The sequence below is a fragment of the Centroberyx affinis genome, unplaced genomic scaffold, assembly GCF_046629955.1.
Source record: "Centroberyx affinis isolate AG114_WGS23_722 - 3 ecotype Tasmania unplaced genomic scaffold, CSIRO-AGI_Caff_v1 ptg003758l_1, whole genome shotgun sequence".
NCBI classification, from domain to species: domain Eukaryota; kingdom Metazoa; phylum Chordata; class Actinopteri; order Beryciformes; family Berycidae; genus Centroberyx; species Centroberyx affinis.
This window is the reverse complement of record NW_027281634.1, coordinates 8,760-31,885: the sequence shown is the minus strand read 5'-3', so window position 1 is coordinate 31,885 and position 23,126 is coordinate 8,760. Positions and strand designations below refer to the sequence as shown.

At 39.9% G+C, this 23,126-nt stretch overlaps 1 protein-coding gene across 1 annotated transcript; it reads right to left on the bottom strand.

The window, feature by feature from the left end:
• Positions 1–17,391: 17,391 nt before the first annotated feature.
• LOC139662322 (AP-1 complex subunit sigma-1A-like) lies at positions 17,392–22,180 on the bottom strand (the record flags this gene model as incomplete). The annotated part of the gene is made up of 3 exons (XM_071540980.1): positions 17,392–17,894; positions 18,357–18,494; positions 22,072–22,180. Coding segments are annotated over 3 exons (295 nt in total), but the record flags the coding sequence as incomplete, so codon positions are not given.
• Between the last annotated feature and the right edge of the window lie 946 nt (positions 22,181–23,126).

Sequence of the window (23,126 nt, the reverse complement as noted above, 5' to 3'; positions counted from 1 at the left end):
TACAAATAAAACTAAGCAACCAAAAGTGATACCTCCATGATGATTAGGCAAATAATTAATAAATGAAAAAATAATTACAAAACCCCCAACCCCGTCACCGGCCCAACAACAACAGTGGTTCTCCTGATTACCCACTCCGGCATTGGATAAGCAGAAAACAGAAAACCAGAAAACAACCAATAACAAATGTATTTCTCTTATTTTAATGAGGGAGAACACGTGCGGCAGCCATCGAGAATTGAACCTCTGCGGTTTTTCAGCCTGGACGCAGCCATCGGACGCAACGCAACGTAAACGCAATGCAAGCAGTGGAGCATCTTTCAGTGCTTTTAAATAAATCATTTGTTCGATGGCCAATCTCGGAACCCATCGTCTATCGGTCTGAGGACGATTAGACTCTGGGGGCGACGGCCAATATTTCAGGGTTTCCGGTGTAGCCAGCGGACATCCGGGCCAAGACTTCCTCTTCTGTGCACCGGTCATTGTTTACAGTCCGATTAGCAACTTGAGAGGCGAGAGTTGAACGTTTCTCCATACAATACACAAACATCGATACTGTTTGTAGGTGTTTTAGGTCCAGACGACATTTCGGCTAATCTCTATAAACAGATATTTGCAAATTGAGGCCAGTCCTTTAGGCTTCAGCAAGCACAGATCCTGTATAGACCCACGGTGCATGTGTTCACTTCTATATGCACTGAAGCACTGCGACACGGTTCAATCACCTAGTTCCATAATGTGACTTAAATACCACAATATAATAACGTTACCTACCGTTAAGGTTTGTAGGGCAGCAGAAGACGTGTTACACAGGTGAGTTTGGAGCAAGTGGAATGTTAAGTTTCACTTTTGTTTTCACACCGGCAGACTCTGTGGATTGAATACAATGCTGCTGGTCTGCTGTCTGGGCATCTCCACATGACAGACATGTGATGTGCACATCAGGCACAGTAGAAATCGATTTAGATCCATTTCTTATCGAAGCCGAGAATGGCCGTGCTTGCAATTACTTTTTTTTAATGCAGGTGTCTCGAGATCACAAGTTCATTATCTTGTGATCTCAAGAAAACAAGGTTTGTTATCTCGAGATAATACAACAAAATTGTTGTTTGAGTGATCTAGACTGCTCTTCTTCAGTGGCTTGATTGTAGCAGTCTTGAGAGAACCAGGATAAATGCCAGATTGCAATGAAGGGTTAACACTTGACAGAACATCAGATATGCAGTTAAAATATTTAAAAAAGCTAGTTGGGAGTGGGTCAAGGGTTGCCTGGGTACAGACCTTTGAATCCGCCCACTCCACCGAGTTGACTGATTCTGGTCTGGCATCTTGACATGAAATAGCGGTTTCTCAGTTGAAAAATGATCGGTCCAATGAGCACCGGGGGGGGACTAACGATTAGCCAATCAGCGCCACGGGCGGGACTAATGCCATTGTCAAGCTGTGCGCTGGAACCAAGGAGGAGTAATAACAATGGCGACCGCTATAGACAAGATAGACGCTGCTATCCAGGCTCTTCTAAATCGATTAAAAGTAATCGTACTTTGTTTTTACTTCACTCCGTGTTGTCAACGATGCTCTATACTTTCTGAACCGTCTCTGGTGTTGTCATGGCTACACATCAGTGTCGGCTTAAAACGTCGGCCTCTAGTGATTGGTTAGGGAAAATTGAATCCCCCTCCCCCACGGAAATCGGTTAGTGTGGAGGTAATGTCAGACTGAAGATGGAAGATGGTGTAACGAGTTGACAGTTCTGGCTGATATCAGGCAAGGTCAAGGGAGCAGGTGGAAGATTTTAGCTGGCGTACAATCTCTTCAAGATCTCAACCGTTAATGATGGAGAAATGTGACCTACTGCTCTCAGGGGTACACTTTTGTTGTACTAAGGGAGGCATGAGCAGGGCATTTATCAGGGTATGATTTAACTATATTATGAGAGAAGATCATTTGGGATTGAGAGTGGGGGTTTAACAGGTAGTCAATTGTGGAGAAAAGAATATGTGCATTGTTCTTGTTGTCAATAGGATTGTCTGGCGAGAGTAATTTCCCTGTTGTCTTTGTGGAGTCTTTGAAGATTCGGCTTTCACCATTGGTGCTCAGTTGTCCGTTTTTCATTTCTCCATGGGGCTTTTTGATTTCCAGATACTACTTTTGTTTTTATAGGAGTAATGATGTCTATAATGTTCATTACACTATGTTAACATTTTTTACAAGGTCTTCACAGGATGTGACTGTAGTCCATAGCCTGGGGAAACGATGAGTAAACATGTCGGCTGGATTGGCATGAAGATAGTTTCTCTTAAAAGTTCTTATGTCACTGATGCATTCTGGAAACAACGTTGCATCAGAAAACACACAGAAGTGATCTCAGATTGCAGCATCAAGAATGGCGGTTATGGTGATTTCAAGGCTTTTACAAATCACCAGATCCAAGCTATGGATTAAAGACCTTATGCATCATTTGACATTGGAGAAAATTCGCTATTCTACAGAGGGTGTGCTCAGAGGTTTAATGCTATGTGGCAACCATTTTTAACCTATAGAAAAAACAGACACCACTGATATTGCAGTTTTGTAATACTGACCCCATATTATATATAGCTTACTTGTTTATTATTTGTAACTTTTAAATTGTATTTTATTTTTTGTATGTTTTTCTTTTTTTATTGTTTATTGTATCTTTCAATTTTATTTATTTTATTTTTTGTATCTCACCTATGATTCTTGTCACATTGACTAAATGGTACAGTAGGGATGGGGCTCTGTTGGAGCAGAAACATGGGGGGGGGATATATTGTGTTTATCCAACTGTATCTGTGATTTATTGCATTTTGTATGACTTTAAATACCAATAAAAAGACCTTGAGCAAAAAGAAATCACCAGATCCAAAGTATGACCCTGTTTGTGAGTAGGCCCACAGACATGCTGTGAGTGATAAAATGAGCCTACTAAACTGATGAACTGTTTTGTTTTGGAATTAGAATTGTCAGTATGAATATTGAAGTCACTATATATAATATAGTCAAATTCTATAGAGATCTTAGACAGCAGCTCCGCAAATTCATCCAAGAACAGTTTCTTGGATGTGCCTGCCGTGTCTATTCAAAGAACAGAGATATGTGAAATAATTTCTGGGGACAGTCCACAGATTTGATGCGTTGTCCCTAGCTGGCACTACTAAAACTACAGTAACAAAGTTCCAAGCAAGTGCTCATTAAATATTAACTTTCAATGGCCACCAATCTTCTCGAGGTCCTGCAGCTTTTTTTTTTTACACAATATAGTAAAGACCTTTTAGATCAATCATTATGGACAGACCCAGACTTGCATATAATCTGCTGAGGGGGCTGCGTTATAATGTTGATATATTGATGTAGTAGTACTAGTTTTATTAACAGAGTGGCGAGTAGGGCCAAGCATTGTCCAAAGAAGCACTGAGGTAGTGTTTGATGCTGTTAATACTGTGAATAACTTGCTTTGTATTATTGTTTTGATTAATGTTTTGTGTCATTCTTGCCATGTCAGATCTGCCGTCCTGACCCCTCCCCTACACACCCCCCATCCCCAAAGGGACCACAATGGAAATAAGCCTCTGGGCTTTATTGTGTTATCCTGACTTTTTCCTTTTATGTATGCACTCAATGCCTTGGCAGAGCCGGTGTTTTAAAAAAAATTAAACTGTCTAATAAAATCAATCAATCAATTTGACAAAAACCCTAACAAACGTGTTTTCGCAGCAGTCAGTATTTGAAACAGTATGAAAAATCTTAACACAGAATGCTTGCTCATCTATCAGTACACCTCTTTGAGGATTAAATTCTGGCGTGGTATAAAAGACTGAGCCAGTTCTAAGGGTAGTATAACAGATTTTTGACATCTAAATACATCTTAAACAATTGTGACCCCCTCAAAACCTGAGTCTCCATGGAGATAACAGCCAAAGCCAAGTAATGTGCGATGGAACTTTCCTAAAGTTGCTATACCCAAGCTGCATTGTAATTAAATGAGTAAGCCCACAACATTCATTTCCAAAACACAAAACACTGCATTCTCTGTATCTTACACTGTTGCAGTCCCTCTATGGGTTAAAATATGTATTTCTTTAAACATCATCTTCATTTTGTCAACTGTCAAGACAAGATACACATATGCACATACAGCATATCCAAAGAAACTTGACAGAGAAACAATCTCAAATTTTGTCTTGTGTTCCCTTTTCTGTTGCACTATCAGTTTTGTAGCCTCTTCAGTGGATTCAAAATACAAAACAACATAATCTGAATAAAATCTGATAGCGCTGTGAAACAAGTGGAATCTTCAGAAAACACTGTTCTTGAGACTCATTACTTTTGCACTGGCTTTCAGTCCATCAAGTTCAAGGAACAGCTTCTGAAACACTTCAAAAGTACATTTAAGTTCCTTGCGATAGCTCAGAGTCAGAGCCTATATTATGCCCATCAGCAAAGCACAGCACCTTAGGATATCCTTTCCCTCCAGGATTTTGGTTCCCTCGACCATGATGGTAGTCTTGTGGTCAGATCCTGCGGTGGACCGGTCACCGATGATGGCAATTTTCATCACTTGCCTATCAAGGCCTGCCTCAAACTCTTCTGTGTCCTTGTAAAGTGAATGAAAAGATAGGTTAGCGTGTTAGAGATAATGAATTGGATGATTACTGCTGACTTTTTAGACTGCCACTCTTAGTGAATTCAGTTGATCAATGGAGCCATTATTTATTTTATTTTAACCCTCACACACACACACACACACACACACACGCACCCAATTACTCAAATGGCCTAAATAGGTTGCATCAATAAGCATGAGAAACAATTATTGTATCATAAAACACGATAATGGTAAGATAACACATGCCTATTTTTCTTTTATCACACAACTTAAACAGCATGTTCTATGACCATATTGGCCTGCTTTACTAAAACAGATTTCTAACAGGGTTTTCAATTGCTCAACATGAGGTTAATCCAGGAAATTATCGAGCAGGGGTGTTGGGACAAGAGCCAGCTATGGCAAAGCAAAAGGCGTTTCTAACATATATGCTGTGTATTGAGGGTTGATGCCTGCAACTGATTCATCCGACAAGTTCACTTTATAAAACAGATTCTAGTTTGCATTAAAGGAAAATTACTGTTTATTACAACTTGGGTCTTATTTTTGCAGTTTTGTCCATCATTCCTAATGGTTATCATAACATGTTATTTAATAATTACTAAGATCTGAAAACCCTGCATCATCAGTAAACCAGGGTGGGTCAAGAATCTAATTTGGAAGAGAAAACTAAGGCAAACAGTAAAATTAAATTTAAATTATGAATAATCAGCTTTGACATACCGTACTTATCGTAGTAATGTGCACAGCTTTTCTGTGAAGCGCAGGACTATAGCTGGGATTTCGGGTGCACTCACTTGCAGTTTTATACCCCCCCTCAAAAAAAGAGGTTTAGTTAATATGGCTAACCCAAGTTGTAATAAACTAGAAATGTCCCTATAATAATATACTTACAAACAAATTTTCAGTTTCTTAAGAAAATTTTTATTTTCTTTTATTACATTTGTTTTTAATTGATCTTCAGTTTGTCTCTACATCTAGATATTTTTCTCATCTTTTTTGCAGGTTTCATACAATAATGGAACTGGTAAAGTGAAGAGCAGCAGCCACGAATTTTTCACAAGCCTTTTCCCATGCCATTGCTGTCAACACCCATCCATACTGAACGGACCATTGCTATGATATTACTGATTGAGGTGTGGCCAGAAGTGCAATATGCTTAAAAATTGATCCGACAGGGAGCAGTGCAGGAGCAGGTTTCTGCCCTGTGTGTTTACACTGCGCCCAGTATGGATTTTATTTTTTTTCAAGATGTTGAATTATTTACACAAAACTCCTTGAAAAGGTCCTCTTCCTTCTCTCCAAGGTACACGACAAGGCAGCGGATGGCTACTTCTCTGCGTACTTCAGTTGTATTGTGCCATTTAAGAAAAAGGAAAAGAAAACGATCAAGAGAAAGTCTGTTACTGTAGGAGGTTCCTGGATATACACAACCTTGATAGTGTCTTTATCCATGATGTCAGTTGTCAAACGCAAGGAGAAAAAGTCATTACCAAAATCAACATCCTTGTAATGCAAACAGAAATCCCCAGAAATCCCAAATGTATCTCGAACAACTGAATGAAGTTCTCTAACTGTTCCAGGGATTCCAAATGGTAATGTCAGTTTCTGGACATCACGGTCTGAAAGTATCACTCGGAGATGGGCTGGTTGCGACATTAATCGATCTGTAATACACAAAATGTTTGAAATGTTTCAGTAAGCACCATAACTACAAAAGTCAGTAAAAATACAATATATTGTTTCCCCCAGAGTTGTACAGGTTTCGCACAGTGCCAGGCCAACACACCAAACTCTATTTTTTCTATTTTTTGTTTATTTATTAATTTAAATGAAAACATGAAGGCCACATATCCAATAATTGAGGGATCAACCATAATAACAGACTCTGTTCCTGCACTGTATTTGTGTTTTGTATGTACATCTTAACGTAACTTTAGGCTGATAGACCTAAACCTCATCGTGAAAAAGTGATACGTTGGTTATTAGAGAACCCTGGAAGTGTTTCTCCAAAACTGGGCTACTGTCTTTTTGTTCCAGCCATGACTTCCGAATTTGACAAGTTAAGGATGTGTTGGCAATCTATGTAACATAAATGTAGCGTTTCAGGGTTGCAATGCTTTTTCCCACCAAACATGTAAGGTGTTAAAGGGGGAAGGGAACATGTCGGACAGCTCTGCAGGCTCTAGCACTTTCACAGTGCGTGTTTTCTCAAGGACATAGCTCCTGAGATGCTCAACTGACCAAGCACTCAAGCATTTCACAATGAATACAAGAGTGCCCTTCACAACAGCTATTTGGATCAACTCCCCAAAATCTGTCAGACCACCTGTCGAGCCATTAGTCAAAATCATTCCAATTGCATACTTTGTGCCACTGCAACACACATTGTTGGCTATCTGGATATGTGTCTCACCAGGGAATTTAGCTTGCAGTGCTTCCTGGATACCTTCTCTTAGCACAGGAATTTAGCTTGCAGTGCTTCCTGGATACCTTCTCTTAGCACAGTAACAAGACAGGTTTCACAACACTGGGATCATGCTGGTTATATGCAACCATCAGCTGATGCTTCAAGGAAAAGTGACAGCAGAATATTTCGAAAGCTGTGAGTGTGCCTGATGACACGCTTAAAAAAGCTGTGTTTGGCTTCAAACCGCATAGTCCACAGCAACACTAGTGGACCATAGGCCCTGATCAGCTGTGGATAATGTTCCAGGTAATGATGTTTGGGGATTAAGTTTTTCCTGTGCGAAAAGCTGGAGAAACCTGTGTCTGTGTTCAGAGATCTTGCTGTCTAGGTAACAAATAGCCTCCTCTGTGTGAACGTGACTTACAACAAGCTCAACTATGTCTTTGAGCACTAGAAGTACTTCCCATGCTGGTTCACCCTCAGGGATTTTTGATCCAATTATGAGGGGCAGGAATCGCAGCAATGACCCGTTTTCATGGGCGTTCCCTCCAACACTTTTCCTTGCTGCAGAATTCAGAGGGACCTGCTGTGGAGCATCAGTCTCGTCTGACCATTTGTAGGGGAACGTTTTGATGCATTTGTTGAGTTTGTGATGACCCCGCCTCTTTTGGCTGTTGGGCTGGCTGCTTGTCTTGTCTTTGTGTTTTGTGTTGCAGATGCCCAGTAGGTGTGGTCTGGTCGTCATGGAGTGAGAACACCTGGGCCCGGTGTTCCCAGTCCTATAAGAGCGCACCTCACTGGTTCCATGATGGGAGAGAAAGGGGAAACTCTGTTCCCTACTCTCCACGCTCCCCATTCCTGTCTTTGTTTTTCCTTTAGCATACAACACTTCACTCGCTATTTTATCATTCATGCAAACACGCCAACACCACTGACTCACTGACTATCACACCCCATAGCATTTTGACATTCTTGGTTGTTCCCAATAAATTATTAGTTGATTGCTTTAACTTCTTGTTTTACCTCCCGTTATTTGTCATGGTTTTTGAGCCGGCCGTGACAAATTGGGGGGCTCGTCCGGGATCAAGAGTGAAGTATTTACTCTTGATAAACACTTGAAGACATAGAGCCAATTGTCGGGGGACTACACCCTCAAACAGATCGTGCAGCACATCAGGTGGGTAACCTGACAAAACAGATTCTCTGTAAGTGCACACTGCCTCTTGACTCCACAGACATGAGTCAAAGCAGTATTCTCCTGCACAGTCTGGACATGGATTTCATGCTGTTCTTCAGTTCGGAGTTGAAATGCCCCTGTTCTCACCTCTTCCACCTGAAACTCTGACAGCTCACCCAGACAAAATCTGAAAACGTAAGAACTGGAGAAGCTTTCAACAAATCCCCCAATAGAATGGGCCCCAAGATTATCTGCCACAACACTAAACACTGTTCCTTTGACTCTTTTGCCTAATGCTGGGACATACAGGCCCTCCTCTTCCAAGCTCACAAGATCCTTGAGCAGTGGCTCAAATACAGTACTGTAACCAAATCTTTTCACATCCTCAGCCCTGCAGAGAATTGCTAAGAAGATGGAGGTCAGTGAACATCTGAGCAGTGCAGGAACATCAGCTAACACCCAGTACACAGCTGTGACTTTGTGTTTTTTCCTCGATGTGCCCAGAGGATTGCGTATCTCAAAGTCATCAACATAGAGAATGATATCAATGGTAGGATCTTCTCCAGAAAACAACTCATTTGTTTTATAATAAATGCCATCAAAAAATGCCCTGTACTGAGTTTCACTATGACTTTGAGCTTCTCGTCATGCAAGAGCAAATCCTGGATCTCTTTCCGGCTCAAAACCTGAAGCAATGACTTCAGAATAGGGACATACTGGAAGCTTCTGTCTTCTTCCCTACTGAGTACATACTCCACTGGTTCCACCACAGCAAACTGCTCCTTAAAATAAGCCCTTCTCTTGTAGGCAGAAGAAAGTGGACCGCTACTACTCAGGGCGGAGGTAAAGGGGTTGGCATCACAAAGCTCTGTCACCACGTCTGACACAACAGACTCATCAATCTCACAATTGTGCTTCCTCAAACAGGACTGTAAAACGTCTTTGATGATGGGACCTGATGCTGAATGAGAGATAAAATTTAACTCTTCAACAACCTCATCAATACACCTGTTAGATACATTAAAGGTGCTCTCCAGTTTTAGAAACAACAAAGCCAAATTTCTTTCAGTGAGGTTTGGTAGATCTCTCACATCATTATCATCTCGACCATCATCAGTAATAGACAGTTCACCATCCTGAACATCCACATCACTGTAATCATCTGTATTTGAAGAACTTGCATACCTCTTTAGCAGGTCTTCTTTAAAGTCTTGCAGTGAGTGAGGAGTATGCTTTCGGCTTCTGTGGGAGGCAAATGTTCACATAAATGTTAGTGCTGAAATTGCAGTTCTTAAAAACACAGATGACAGTCTCGTGTTTTTTCAAATGTCGATCAAGGTGTTCAAAAAACTCTCTTTCTGTGGAGATTACGCTGGCACTGCAACACTGGCAAGTGAAAAGTGAGACTTTCTGCAGATCTGACTCTTTCCTGAGTTTCCTGAGAGTGATTTCTTGATAGATGTGATCTAAGGCTACCCCATGTTTTGAAGGAACAAAAACAATCTTGGTAAAGATATGGCAGAGGTTGCCCACCGTGACCATGGCGTAACCTGTAATGTTTTAGCAACCCTGTTTTTGTAGAGATTTCAAATTTACACATTTTGCACCCCCAGCCCATTTTTTTTTAGATATGGGCCAACTTAACAAAACACTTGTCCAGGCATGTTAAATGGGTAATGGGCGGGGACTTGAAATCCTGAACTCAAGGTGGAGAAAAATTACGTTATCAAGCCAATTTCATTAAGTTGCTACAACTTGAATTTTGTTTTAAATCAATTTACACAGAAATTTAAGTTTAAATTACACACAACATTAAGTTGATGTAATTACCAACATTATTACGTCAACACAACTCATCAAAATAATGTTTGCAACTTAAAAGGTTTATCTAAATCAATAAATTAGAATTTTTATCTTGCAACCATGCATTTAATTAAGTGGTGGTAATAGGTCCCCTGAATTACTTGTTGCCCATACATGGCCAGTGATTTGATCTGGCTGAGCTGCTATTGCCACTGCTTCGTCCATCTGTCTGAGTTCTGTGTCTGTGTATTCTGGTTCAAATAAAAAAAAGCTGGGCAAAGAACTGTTGTTCCTCTTCTATACTGAAGTTGACATTTTCTTATTTGTTTTGATAAGTAAGCAGTTAACCTTATAAGTTACTTGGAGCACAGCTATTTCAGTTTGAGTGACAGACCTATGCGTAGCAGTCCAGGAGCATTTTTTATGTTGTTGGTTTTTTTTTGTCTTTTCCAGTCACAGTGCAATTGTTTGGCTTCATAAGAGTTGGATTATGCTGCACAAGCTGTATAGAGTAAGTTTATGGTCATTTTTTGCCCTTTTTGGAACTGGTCCCATTGACTGCAGCTGTTTGGCAGAAGGCTGCGACGGAATTGTGCCGGCAGCCTCCCCGTGTGTTATCTGGACAAACTTCGCCTGTGCTGTGAAAATGACAGAATTTTCATTTTTGAGCAAACTATTCGTTTATTGACAAGTAAACGCTGGAAAAATGTGTTACTTAACTGTTTTGTGGTCAATTTGACAACCCCTACTGCCATTCCTGACCGTGAGGGGCAAAAGTAGCAAGTGTCAAAACTCGACTGAAAGTTGACATTAGCGACAAGGTTAATGTAGCATTATCAAAGCTTACACTTCTCTTGTCAGCTCTTCTAGTCAACATTAGCATATTAGCAATTCTTGGCAGCAAGGTGACAGAGAAGGTCCTTTGGTCCTGGCTGTGAAACCTCTTGCCTCAGCGACTTGCTGCGAGTTGGTTTAGGCTATATGGAAGCTAGCCCAGTGGTACACATAAAAATGGCTGCCACTCTGACCATCCTGGATCCTGGGATTGACCACTCTATGTGTTCGAGTTCTGTGGTTCCAGGACTTGCTTGGACCCCTAATAATCAATTCCAATAGGGTTCCCAGAACTACATACTTGGACCCCTAATGATTACACTTCAAATGACAGCTGGATGTCAGTGAAGTGGGACAGGCAGAAATGCCTATTTGCAAAGGGTAAAACAAAGTAATTTTTACAACTCATGCGTATTTCTCCACACAGAATAAAAACGGCACCCTAATAGTGCAATCACACCTATGATTGTCCTACATAGTACTTGTTGTTTTTGTCCTAATTCAGTCACACTTAGATTTTTTAACTCAACCCATATTATTGGTTGCTCTATGCCTCTTACTTGATCGGATCATGCCCTTTCGATAGACACCAGTCCATTGATAATCACGTTAGGTTTCTTCCTTTGATGATGCATATCAGGCTGCGTGAATACTACTGTATGATTGGTTGTCTGACCTCACCCGAGTGCCGTGACATCAGCAATTCACTGTCTCCCATTGTCTTTGCTGTTGCTGCATTTTCTTGATGGTTGTCTGATGAAGGCCTTCTTTGCAGAAACATCATGTTTTTAATATTCTCTAGGTAAATAAATATTTTAATGAAATGAAATTTATGTAGCACAAAATGATTCCTAGAAATTCTTAGAAGTGAGCTCCTTTGAACACACTTTGTAATTAGATACCCAAGCATCTAATCACATGCATGATTTTAGTCCGGAGCTCTGTATGTCTGTATCCGCAGTGTCCTGTGATATGTTCAGAATGATTTCACAGGGACCCATTGATAGATAAACAGATAGATAGATAGATAGATAGATAGAGTACTTTATTTATCCCCAAAGGGAAATTACAGTGTTGCAGCAGCAATTCACATAAATGACAAAAAAGCACACACAAGGTAGGTAAAAGTCAGTACACGGAATTACTATATATATATATATATATATATATACACACACACACAAAACCTACACTACAACTACTATAAACTATACAACTACAACTACTATATACTATACAACTACTATACTACACTACACTACTATAGTAGATAAAAATAAATAGAATAAAGTAGAATTTTAACTGTAAGGCAAGATATTGCTATTAATGTGCAAATTAAATAAAATATAAATGTATTAATGTGCAAATTAAATAAAATATAAATGTATTAATGTGCAAATTAAATAAAATATAAATGTATTAATGTGCAAATTATATGTAAAAAGTGCAATTGTGCATTGCCACTCAGAGGAGGAGTCTTTATTGATATGGAGAGTAATCCACCTCTCTTACACACTCAGACACACACACTGTTACAAAACATTACAAAACAAGCAGGAGACGCCAATTTCATTTAGTTTAAAATGTTATTTAATTTCATTATAAAATTACATTCACACATTGAGTCCCTTTTGATAGCCTTTAACTGCAGAACATTATACAGATTCAACATGCCTTGCTTCCCCATGCTAAGGCCCCATTCCAATCCTCTTTACCATGAACTGTGCCCTCCTCCCTTCCTTGAGGGAGTTAAACAACTGTTAACAAGAGATAAAAAAAAAAAAAAAAAATCATAGTTTTGTAAGTAAATTAATTTATGAGGTACATGATATCACCAAATTGATAAATTATTTGCATATGATAAGCTATAATTGGCCACAGGAAGGAAGGAAGGATGAAAGGGAGACATTTCCAAAGTATTCAAACTGGGTGTGGATTTTTAAATAAAATCTCACCAAAAATGCAGCGCCCTTGGAGAAGAGGAACACTATTCAAAATATCTATATTGAAGGAATGTCCCTTTTGAAAAAAAAAAAAAAGGGCAGCAAAAGTCTTAAGTAACCCTAGGAAGCAATATACCTTTGGCTGCATTTGAGTCCACTAAAAAAAATTGTCCTGTCAACCTACAAACAGCCTTTGCCTTGTTGCGTTTAGTCCAAAAGTGTTATGTAGATCTTCTCCCTTTGTTGCACACAGGAAAATATTTCTTTGGAAAGTAGATCACTAACTGAGGAGAGATGAAAGGGCACAACATGAGAATCAAATGTCCAAAGTGTGTGTATGTGTATCAGCAGACAGTATGAAATGTCTTAGTTTGTAGAAGTTGTCAGCAGACTCTGTATTTACATTTTCTGCCATTCTCTCTCTCTCGTTTTTTTTTTCTTTCATCTATTTCCTGACATGCTGGCATAGTACCTCAACCGATCTTTAGCGTCACATCACATAAAACAATCAGAAATCACACGCTTAACTGAGCCCTTACTCTTTAAACACGTACTTCACATTCAGAGTTCAGCTTTGTACCTTACAAATTATTCACAGAGGAAAGCAAAGGAGCGGTCAGTGATGTCAACAGACGTTCGTTTGCATTGACTAGACCAGTGGTTCTCAACGTGGGGTCCGGGGACCACCAGGGGTAACTTGAGTGGGTTCCAGGGGGTCCCCAGCAAATTGATGAATTGTTAAACTTCAGCATTATTTCATTTACAAGAAATTAACACAATTAGAGAATGTAGAAGAATGACTGTTTTGATTATAGTTTCTCTGTTATCTCTCTACCTGCAGTACAGATAGTCATGGAATTCTGGAGAAAATCATATCTAACAATAAAAATATTCTCAGATTTGAAAATCTCATCAAATGGGGGTCCGTGGCCTTGATATGAAAAAGGTTGAGAATCACTGGACTAGACAGTGCCATTTGCACCCTCTTTTGAGCAGATTAGGCAGAATTTTCCACAATGTCCAAGCCTGTTGCTGCCAGTGGCCGCTCCCTTGTATTCCCTTAGAGTTTATCCATGAAGTACACTTGCTCAGACTAAGAGAATTAGAGCAAGGAGCATCCTGGGAGAGTGTAGTGTGGCAGTAACAGTCTGATACTCTGTTGGGAGCATCCTTACAAACAAGCAACACTAAAGGAACATGATTAACAAGTCACCAGAAGTCTATTTATTTCCTATAGAGCCGAGCGACCGTGGAAACTCAGCCGATGTGTGTACGATCAACAAGCTTGTCGGCTGAGAAAAGTTGGCCACTGCTGAACTTTTCACGGTCATCGGTCATCAACGACAACTACAATCAGGTTTGCGTGCTTCCTTGTTCCCTTACCGATGTGATTTTTTGTTTCATGAGCGATAGTTCTGCCTGGCAGTTCTCCATTGCAAAATGGATGATAAGATGATTACCAGGGTTCCTACACATTTTCAATTAAAAAAAATTCCATACTTTTTCCAGACCTTGATTTGTTTTGAAGATTTTGTCTGGTGTTCAATATGATTTACGCAGACAGACATCTTGCCCCTGCTAACTAGGTCATATCACTGTCTAGATGAAGATTGTTCCTCACAGCGACAAATATGAGAATATGTGAGATGATTGGCAGGGTTCCTACACGGTTTCCATTTTAAAATTCCATATTTTTCCCAGACCCTATGTTCTTGACCGGATTTGATTTTGGTGGGTATTTGATATAATGCATGCTGACAGCGGCTGGGTAATAAGAGCGTCCCTCTATCTGAACATTATTCTCCATATCAACAAAAACTGTGGACTCAAAGTGGCTCTACAACAACATAAAAGCTAGAATTATGTGTGTATCGGACCTGAACCGCAACATTTTCCATACTTTTCCATTTCCAACATTTTTTCAAATTCCCAAACTATTAAAGACCTGTAAATGATCAAATTCATTTTTAATACTTTTCCAGACCCGAGTAGGAACCCTGGATTACAGCCATTCAAAGCTTTCCTCTTCTCTACAACTTTTACATGAAAGCAGGCATAGATGTCTCAAAAACGATGGTTGTAGAACAGTTGCATCCATCGTTGGGGTCAACAGTGAGCTAAATTATTTCTGTTTCAAATTATTTTTAATTAATGCTACCTAATTAGTGTGTGCTCGCTCACTATGTAAACTCATCAAACAATATCAAAGCAGTGAAAAATACATGATTTGCTCATATCTGTAACTGCAGACCGCTACATAGACGCAATCAAAGTCTCTCACAGCACCCACAATCGGTCAGAATAAAGTGAAGTAGAAGTAATCTCATAATCCAGAACATTTTCCAGTTGTTTCTGTAGAGATTACACTGACACAGCTATCTTTGACGATCCTTACAGCCAGCCGCATCGAAGCAAGAAGAGGAGCCAGGGAGTCGAGCTAAGACAACAAGACAAGTTCAAGACTGAATTCCTTGGGGTGTAAATGATACTGTCCTACCTTTACCACTCTGAAACCACTTACACCCATCCATCCTACATCTACATCTTCCAACCGCTACACCCCCATCTTTCACAGATTAGAAAAGTCTTGATTGAGGAATGCATAATGACAAACATAAGACAACATTTTGAGGCAATGGAGGTAGAATTTCCAGCAGAAAGGATACAGGATTGGAAAATGTTGCAAAACCCTTGTAGAGAACAGACACAGAGACCAAAATGACAATGGAAAAATAAAGTTGGTCCCAAGTGTTTGCCACTGTGTATCATAGATTCAATAAATATCAGATTATTGATATCAGATTTAAAATAATTGATTAAATAATTCGTCAAGAAAGAACCTCAGAAGCAATTTCATCAGAATAGTAAATTAAAACTGTTTTTCCACTGAAAGAATGTGAAAATTTTCTTCCTAAACTGACTGGACTGAAGTGGATCTGATTCTGCTGGGTGAGATAACCAAAGCAGCTTGGAGAAAAACAACAATGGGTTACCTGAATATAGCTCTTCCAGGTGGAAATCTGGTTGATCTCAAAGGACGAATAATGAGGATGACCTATTGTACATATCCTAACTAACTGTATAGTATAGGGAGTGTACTCACACCCCTCTACAGCATCTTATGAAGTAACCATGTCATACATAACATAGAAACACAGCAGGAGCACACACTGGACCTTAGACAAAATACATTCAAAACTGGTTCCAGGTGTTTGAACTACATGAAAAAATGCTCTTGGTTTAACTTAAATGACAGCTTGACCAATGGAAGCATCACCTCTAAATCAAACTTTGCTCTATTTTGTTTCCAACTTTCACTTTGCCTTGCTGCACCGATGGTGGATCATCCTGCCCAAGGTGGTCATTCACAAAGAGCTAACAGACAACAACCAGATGTAAAGCCAAAAAAAAAGTAGAAAAAAAATAATTGTGTATATATGGGGCCATGAGACACACTTGGTACTTGATGCGCTAAACTGAAATCCTTTCATTTACTTCTCAGCGTTTGGTTTCTCTGGTCTGGCGTGACTCAGATGAAGAGAGAGGGGGATGCGCTGCTCTGTTACGCTTCACAAAATTGCATAAGACAGACAGGAAGAGGCCGACAGACTCAACATTCTCAACTTGTCTGATAGATCAGTTCACTTACGGTACATATGACTGGTCCACACTCAAAACGGGGAATTTTAGGCTATAATGCAAATCTTAAATCTCTTTGGTTCATTATCAACAATCCACAATGGGGCTAATCAAACAGAGACTGTTGTGTTAGGCAAGATGGTAACACTTTACAATAAGGGTCACTGAGTTAATGCTTATTAAGCATTAACTAACCCTTAATTAACAGTTAACTAATGTGTAATTTACTAATGGTGTTCATGTTAACTAAGGTATTAATTTATACATTATAATAGTCATCTTTATAAACTATTAAATAATGTATAAATTAATACCTTAGTTAACATGAACACCATTAGTAAATTACACATAAGTGAACTGTTAATTAAGGGTTAGTTAATGCCTATTAAGCATTAACTAACCCTTATTAAGCATTAACTAACCCTTAACTTAGTGACCCTTATTGTAAAGTGTTACCGGCAAGATGAACCAATCACAGATAAATAAATGAATGAATTTCGAATAGTAAATCAGCCCAGCTCTTGATGAAGAAACTCAGTGTCAGCACTGATACTGTCAGTTGTCGTTCGGATAATTTCAATAATATACTGAAGTACAGATGTTGGTGGCCAACACTTCTGGATTCAGTAGTACTAGAACACATGTTTAAAATGACACCCTGTTGAGCTTTTTCCCTATTTTGTCCCAAAACCCCCGACCAAGTCTCACCCCACATTCAGTACCTCCCCAACAGGGTGTGACTGTTTATCTCAGTCAAACTTTAAAAATGCAGAGGCTTCACTATGGCTCTAACACCAGTATCCATGGTCATTTTGTTATCTTATTAACTCTTAGTAACTAAATAGCAAAGCTGGACTCCACTGGTACCTCAGTCTAAAAATGGGTGAATTGACCCCCGACCCAACCGCCCAACCACCCCCCCACCCCCTTCCCCCCCCCCCACACACACACAACAACACCCCAAACACCCAATTCAACCCGGTACCATGAGCTGTAGTTATACAGAGCTTGAAACTGATGGCAAGCTCTAAGGTTCTGCCAGTAATCATAGTCCTATGTAGTCTTTATCAATCTTAATTCACTAAAAAGTTTAAGTGGAACCCCTTGCCTCGACCCACAGGAAGTCCCTCCCACTTAAATCACTCACACACACACACGCACACACACACACGGTGTTGAACAGCCTCTCTATGCAACGCCCCCTCTATCCCCCATCCAACCCTGTACAGCAGTACCGAGAGCCATAGAGACACAGAGGTTGACCCAATGCTGGTCCAACTCTTCCTATCCGAGCCTCTTCAACCCCAGATTCAGATTCAGCCCCAATCCCTCCCCAAGTCATCCAGCCCCTGTGCATTAGTATCCAGAGTCTCTGTCAATGGTGTTGTGTAATCAGGTGGAGCTGCTGTACTACGCCAGCCCCATCTCCTCCAATACGCTCCTGGGCGACTCGTCTTCCTGTAGAGGGAGACAGAGAGACACAGGGAGAAGGAGAGAGAGAGAGAGAAAACAGAAAGGAGAGAGAAAGACAGCAGAGCAAGAGCAGAAATTGCTTGAGAAATTTCACTGAGTTTGTGTGTGTGTGTGTGTGTGTGTACATACTAGGGATGGGTCATAAAAACAGATTATTTGAATATTTGTTTGCAATAAATAGGTCACTGGTTTCACCGTTTCAACTGCCAGATCAAATAAAAAAGTTTTATTTGCTGGAAGGAAAACTTACCAGTGGCAATAGATGAGTAAGCACCTCAGTTAACAAGCACACACTAGCCTGTACGTACTATGTTAGGATAAAACCTATTATTTATTTACACATGGATAGGCCAGCTATGTCATGAGCCATAAGCTACTACTGGCAGCTTCGATCCCCAAAATATCACTACCCAGGTGAGTGGAACCCTAACACATACAGTACAGTACCTCCTGCAATAGGTCAGCTTGTTCGATGGCTTTGAGGACGCTCTTCTTAGACGTGTCCTGGATCTCTCCTCCCATGAGGAATTCATCTAGGATGAAGTAGGCCTTCTCAAAGTTAAAGATGATGTCCAGCTCACACACCTAACACAAGTCAAGACAGAGGATAGCAAAAAAGTATATATACTGGATCAATGCAACCGCCTGCATGGAAAGTGTTCTACATATGCACTGTACAATGAGGATGGCCCTCTGGGAGTTGAAGCATGAATCTGTTTGTTGGAACATTTTCAAATTTCAGACAAAATTAAATGATATGACCCAGGTATAATTTTGTAAACGGGACTTAAGTACAATTCTGAGGTTTGATGAAAATGAAATAAACTGATGCCTACTAATAGCTTCCAAAAATGACGATGTTCAACACCATAAGGATCGCTGTAGCTCCAGCTCACAGAACAGGAGTTAAAAAGCTGGATGAGGTGATCGTGGTTTATTGACTGATTCATTTGTACTGGGACATGTTGAGATGTGTTATATATGGGAAGGTTAAAGTAGGCATTCTCTAAGCTACAACTGATGTGCAGCTTTCTTAAAGACAAAACAGATCTATGACTGATTGGTTAAAAACGTACAAATCTTAGACATCAGCTGGGTATTTTATGTGAATTATGATGTATTGCGTGCATGCGTCGAGTCGCGCACTCTGATTGGTTGATCATAGGGGCGATCATCATCCAGCTGCATTGCTATAGTCACGTCCATGTTTGTTTTTACCGGTGACTGTGACCAGTGATCTGCTTCCTGTTCCTCTTTTCTGTTTCATTTTGGTGGGATATGATTTTTTTTTTTTTTTTTTTTAAACTGCCACCCTGTGTACAGGATTTCAACAACATGCTACGCGCACATTAATGCAGAAGTATAAAAACCTAAATGTAAGTGCTGCGCTTTACATACGTTAACATTACGTTCGACTACAAAACGCACTTACCGTATTTCCTCTAATATTGGCCGGGGCCTCTGTTTGATAAGTATATTTGCTCATATTTTAGTACGAAGCCTCCTTGTTTTCTGATCTGTTTCTGTTGGGGTTCGTTAGGTAGCCGTTTTTTTGTTACTGTGATGCATTACCGATAATTACGGTAATCGACGACGGCACGCTCCAGAGACTTCTGCCGGCCGAGCCGTCTTGCGGCATACTGCCATCTTGTGGCACTTGTATGTTACTACAAACTACAGTTACATTATATAACAGGCACCAGGAGTTTACCGGTATCCACCGCTGGTTTTTCTTTTGTGTTTTTTCCCCGGCCTGTATTTGGGGCCGGCCTTTATTTGTTCGTGTCGATCACGGCCCCGGACATTATCGGAGACCCGGCTTTTAATTGACTACCGGCCACTATTAGAGGAAATACGGTAATACAAACACTCTCTACAGATTGCATTTAGTGCTGGGCGATATATCGTGCACGTAGATTTGATCGATATTTTGTTGATGCAGGATTTGAAAAAATGATGATCAATTTTCTTTAATTACTAGCCTACTTTCACACGAGATTTCCCAGCTCCCGCTCTCATCGCGCGAAGAGCGACTCCGCCCCGCCCCCTTCCTTGTTGTGGTTCTAGGCCGACTTTGTCTGAAACGCACCACTCATCAATGTCACTTCAGAGTTCTACCAACCAATTAGGATGAAGCAGGGGCGGGACCAAGAGCCGGCAGCCTGCCATTTTGTAGTGAACTTTAGTTAGGCTAATGTTTATGCTAGCCTAGTTAACGTTAGCCTGTAATACGTATCCCGTATCACATGGTGGACACAGCCCTGTTCCTAAAAAAGTGAATGATGAAAAAAAAAAGATTACAATTTACACCATAGAGAAAGAAAGATTCAAAACGTTACTCAAAACTTTAGATCCGAGATATGAAATGTAAATCACTTTTCTACGACTACGTAGAAAATGAATATACACTTTTCTACGACTACGTAGAAAAGTGTATTTGATATTTAAGAGTTTTTTCATTTGATATTTATTTTATTATTTGATAAGATTATTCTATTTCAAATTGATTAATACAGCAGAGCATACAGACAAGAGTTGTTTTGCACTATTTTGCAATTTGAATTATTTCGAGTTATAATAACAAGGCCTCTGCTGGCCTGCTCTAATGTTCTAGAGCCATATTGTTTTTATATTTGAGATTATTGATTAATACTACATGCAGGCAAGAGCTATGTTTTTAAATAAACCTTCTCGTTTACAATATAAATCAATTTGGTCTGATTCAGTTTTATATAGGGCTATTATTTACAAATTCATTTACAAGAAATATTGAGTCATATTAAATATCGATAATGAGCAAAAAAATATTGTGATATCAATTTTAGGCCATATCGCCCAGCACTAATTTCATGTCCACCAAGCTGATGCTGGCAGATCCCATCACACTCCCACCACAATGCATGCTGTTTACATTTACACCTTGCATTAATGTGCACTGTTACTTATCTAGGTAAGATATCTAGATCACATTTTAATACAAGGTCAAGTCAAGTTTATTAATATAGCCCTCCATCAGAAGCATGTCTCAAAGGACATGCTTGTGATGAGGCAATAAAGTATACAACAAAATAAAACACAAGGAAACAGAACAAAGTAGCATGTAAAATAGCACAACAGGCCTACCTAACCTACATAGCTCAGGGTTCCTACACATTTTCAATTAAAAAATTCCATACTTTTTCCAGACCTTGATTTGTTTTGAAGATTTTGTCTGGTGTTCAATATGATTTACGCAGATAGACATCTTGCCCCTGCTAACTAGGTCATATCACTGTATAGATGAAGATTGTTCTTCACAGCAACAAATATCAGAATATGTGAGATGATTGGCAGGGTTCCTACACGGTTTCCATTTTAAAATTCCATATTTTTCCCAGACCCTATGTTCTTGACTGGATTTGATTTTGGTCTGTATTTGATATAATGCATGCTGACAGCGGCTGGGTAATAAGAGCGTCCCTCTATCTGAACATTATTCTCCACATCAACAAAAACTGTGGACTCAAAGTGGCTCTACAACAACATAAAAGCTAGAATTATGTGTGTATCGGACCTGAACCACAACATTTTCCATACTTTTCCATTCATTTTTTTCAAATTCCCAAACTATTCAAGACCTGGAAATGATCAAATTCATTTTTAATACTTTTCCAGACTTTCCAGACCTGCATAGGAACCCTGCTAGCTCAGCCTAGCCTACCTGACACCACCAACCTTAGACCCTCAGTGAAGACAAGGAAAAACTCCCCCCCCCCCCCAAAAAAAAAAGAAGAAACCTTAGACGGGCCAGTTCTAAGAGGGATTCCCCACCAGGACGGCTGAGCATGCAATAGGTGCCAGAACAAAAGAATAAAACGGACAATGGCATGACAACGACAATGAGATAAGAAGACAAAGAGAAACATGATGAGGCAGAAAGAAAAGTGGTCTAAACCAATTTCAACCATGCAAAGTCAGAAGTGAAGTTAAAGCTATTCCACTTAAGAATGAGTCAGTATCAAACCTTATCTTGCCTAGTTAGTCCAGGGCTAAGTGCAGAACTTTCTAAAACTTGTACAGTGGAAAAAATGAAATGGACTAAAGAGAGAAAGCGAAAGAGAGAGAACAACAGAGCTAGAAAATGAGAGAGAGAGAGAGGAAAAAGGGAGGAGGAGTGACTCACGCTGCCAAAGTATTTATCCAGCAGCTCAACAAAGCGATGGATGACTTCCAGGGTGATCAGCTCGTTGTCCTGCTCTTCTACTGCACAGCAGAAATACAGGCTGGCATACCTGCACACACACACACACACACACACACACACACACACACAACAGAGAGAGAAAGAACATCTTCTCAATATAATATTCTATAACTATTCTATAACTTTTCCACAGCAGAAGAACAGACTGGAACACACACACACACACAACATTCAAAAATGCAAAATGCACAAACACAGACACAACTGTGCTGTTACACACAAAATACGTGTATGTGTGTGTGTGTGTGTGTGTGTGTGTGTGTGTGTGTGTATAAGAAAGCAGACAGCACTAACATGGCAAACAAAGAAGTAATATGGAAAACGGTATTAACAGGAGTTACAGACCTTTCAAACTCGTATATTGAAGAGACTAACAGACTAATGACTAATTCCTGTATCACGCCATCACACACACACACACACACACACACACACATATACAGGGTTGTGCCGATGTATGATGTCATTGGACTTCGACGATGGGCTGTGTCAGTGGTCAGTTTTTTTCCCCGTCAGTATAATTATTTTGAAGCCGCGGAAAGGAGACGAGACACACACACCCTACAACTCACACACCGTTCCAAAGAGGCAGCATTCTGACTTATTTTAAATATTTCACAGCCTTACCTACAGTGAGACAGCAGTGTGTCCAGCAGAACAGTAGAAGAATAGTAAACAGGGGCAATACGCCAGTCTTCACACTGTACTCATGTTAATTCCAGTGGTGGAAGAAGTACTCTGATCCTTTACTTAAGTAAAAGTACCAATACAGCAATGTAAAAATACTCCATTACAAGTAAAAGTCCTGCATGAAAAATCCTACTTAAGTAAAAGTACATAAGTATCAGCAGCAAAATGTAGTTAAAGTATTAAAGTAAAAGTAGTGGTTTGGTCCCTCTGACTGATATTTTATTATATATGACATCATTAGATTATTAATACTGAAGCATCAGTGTGTAAGCAGCATGTTACTG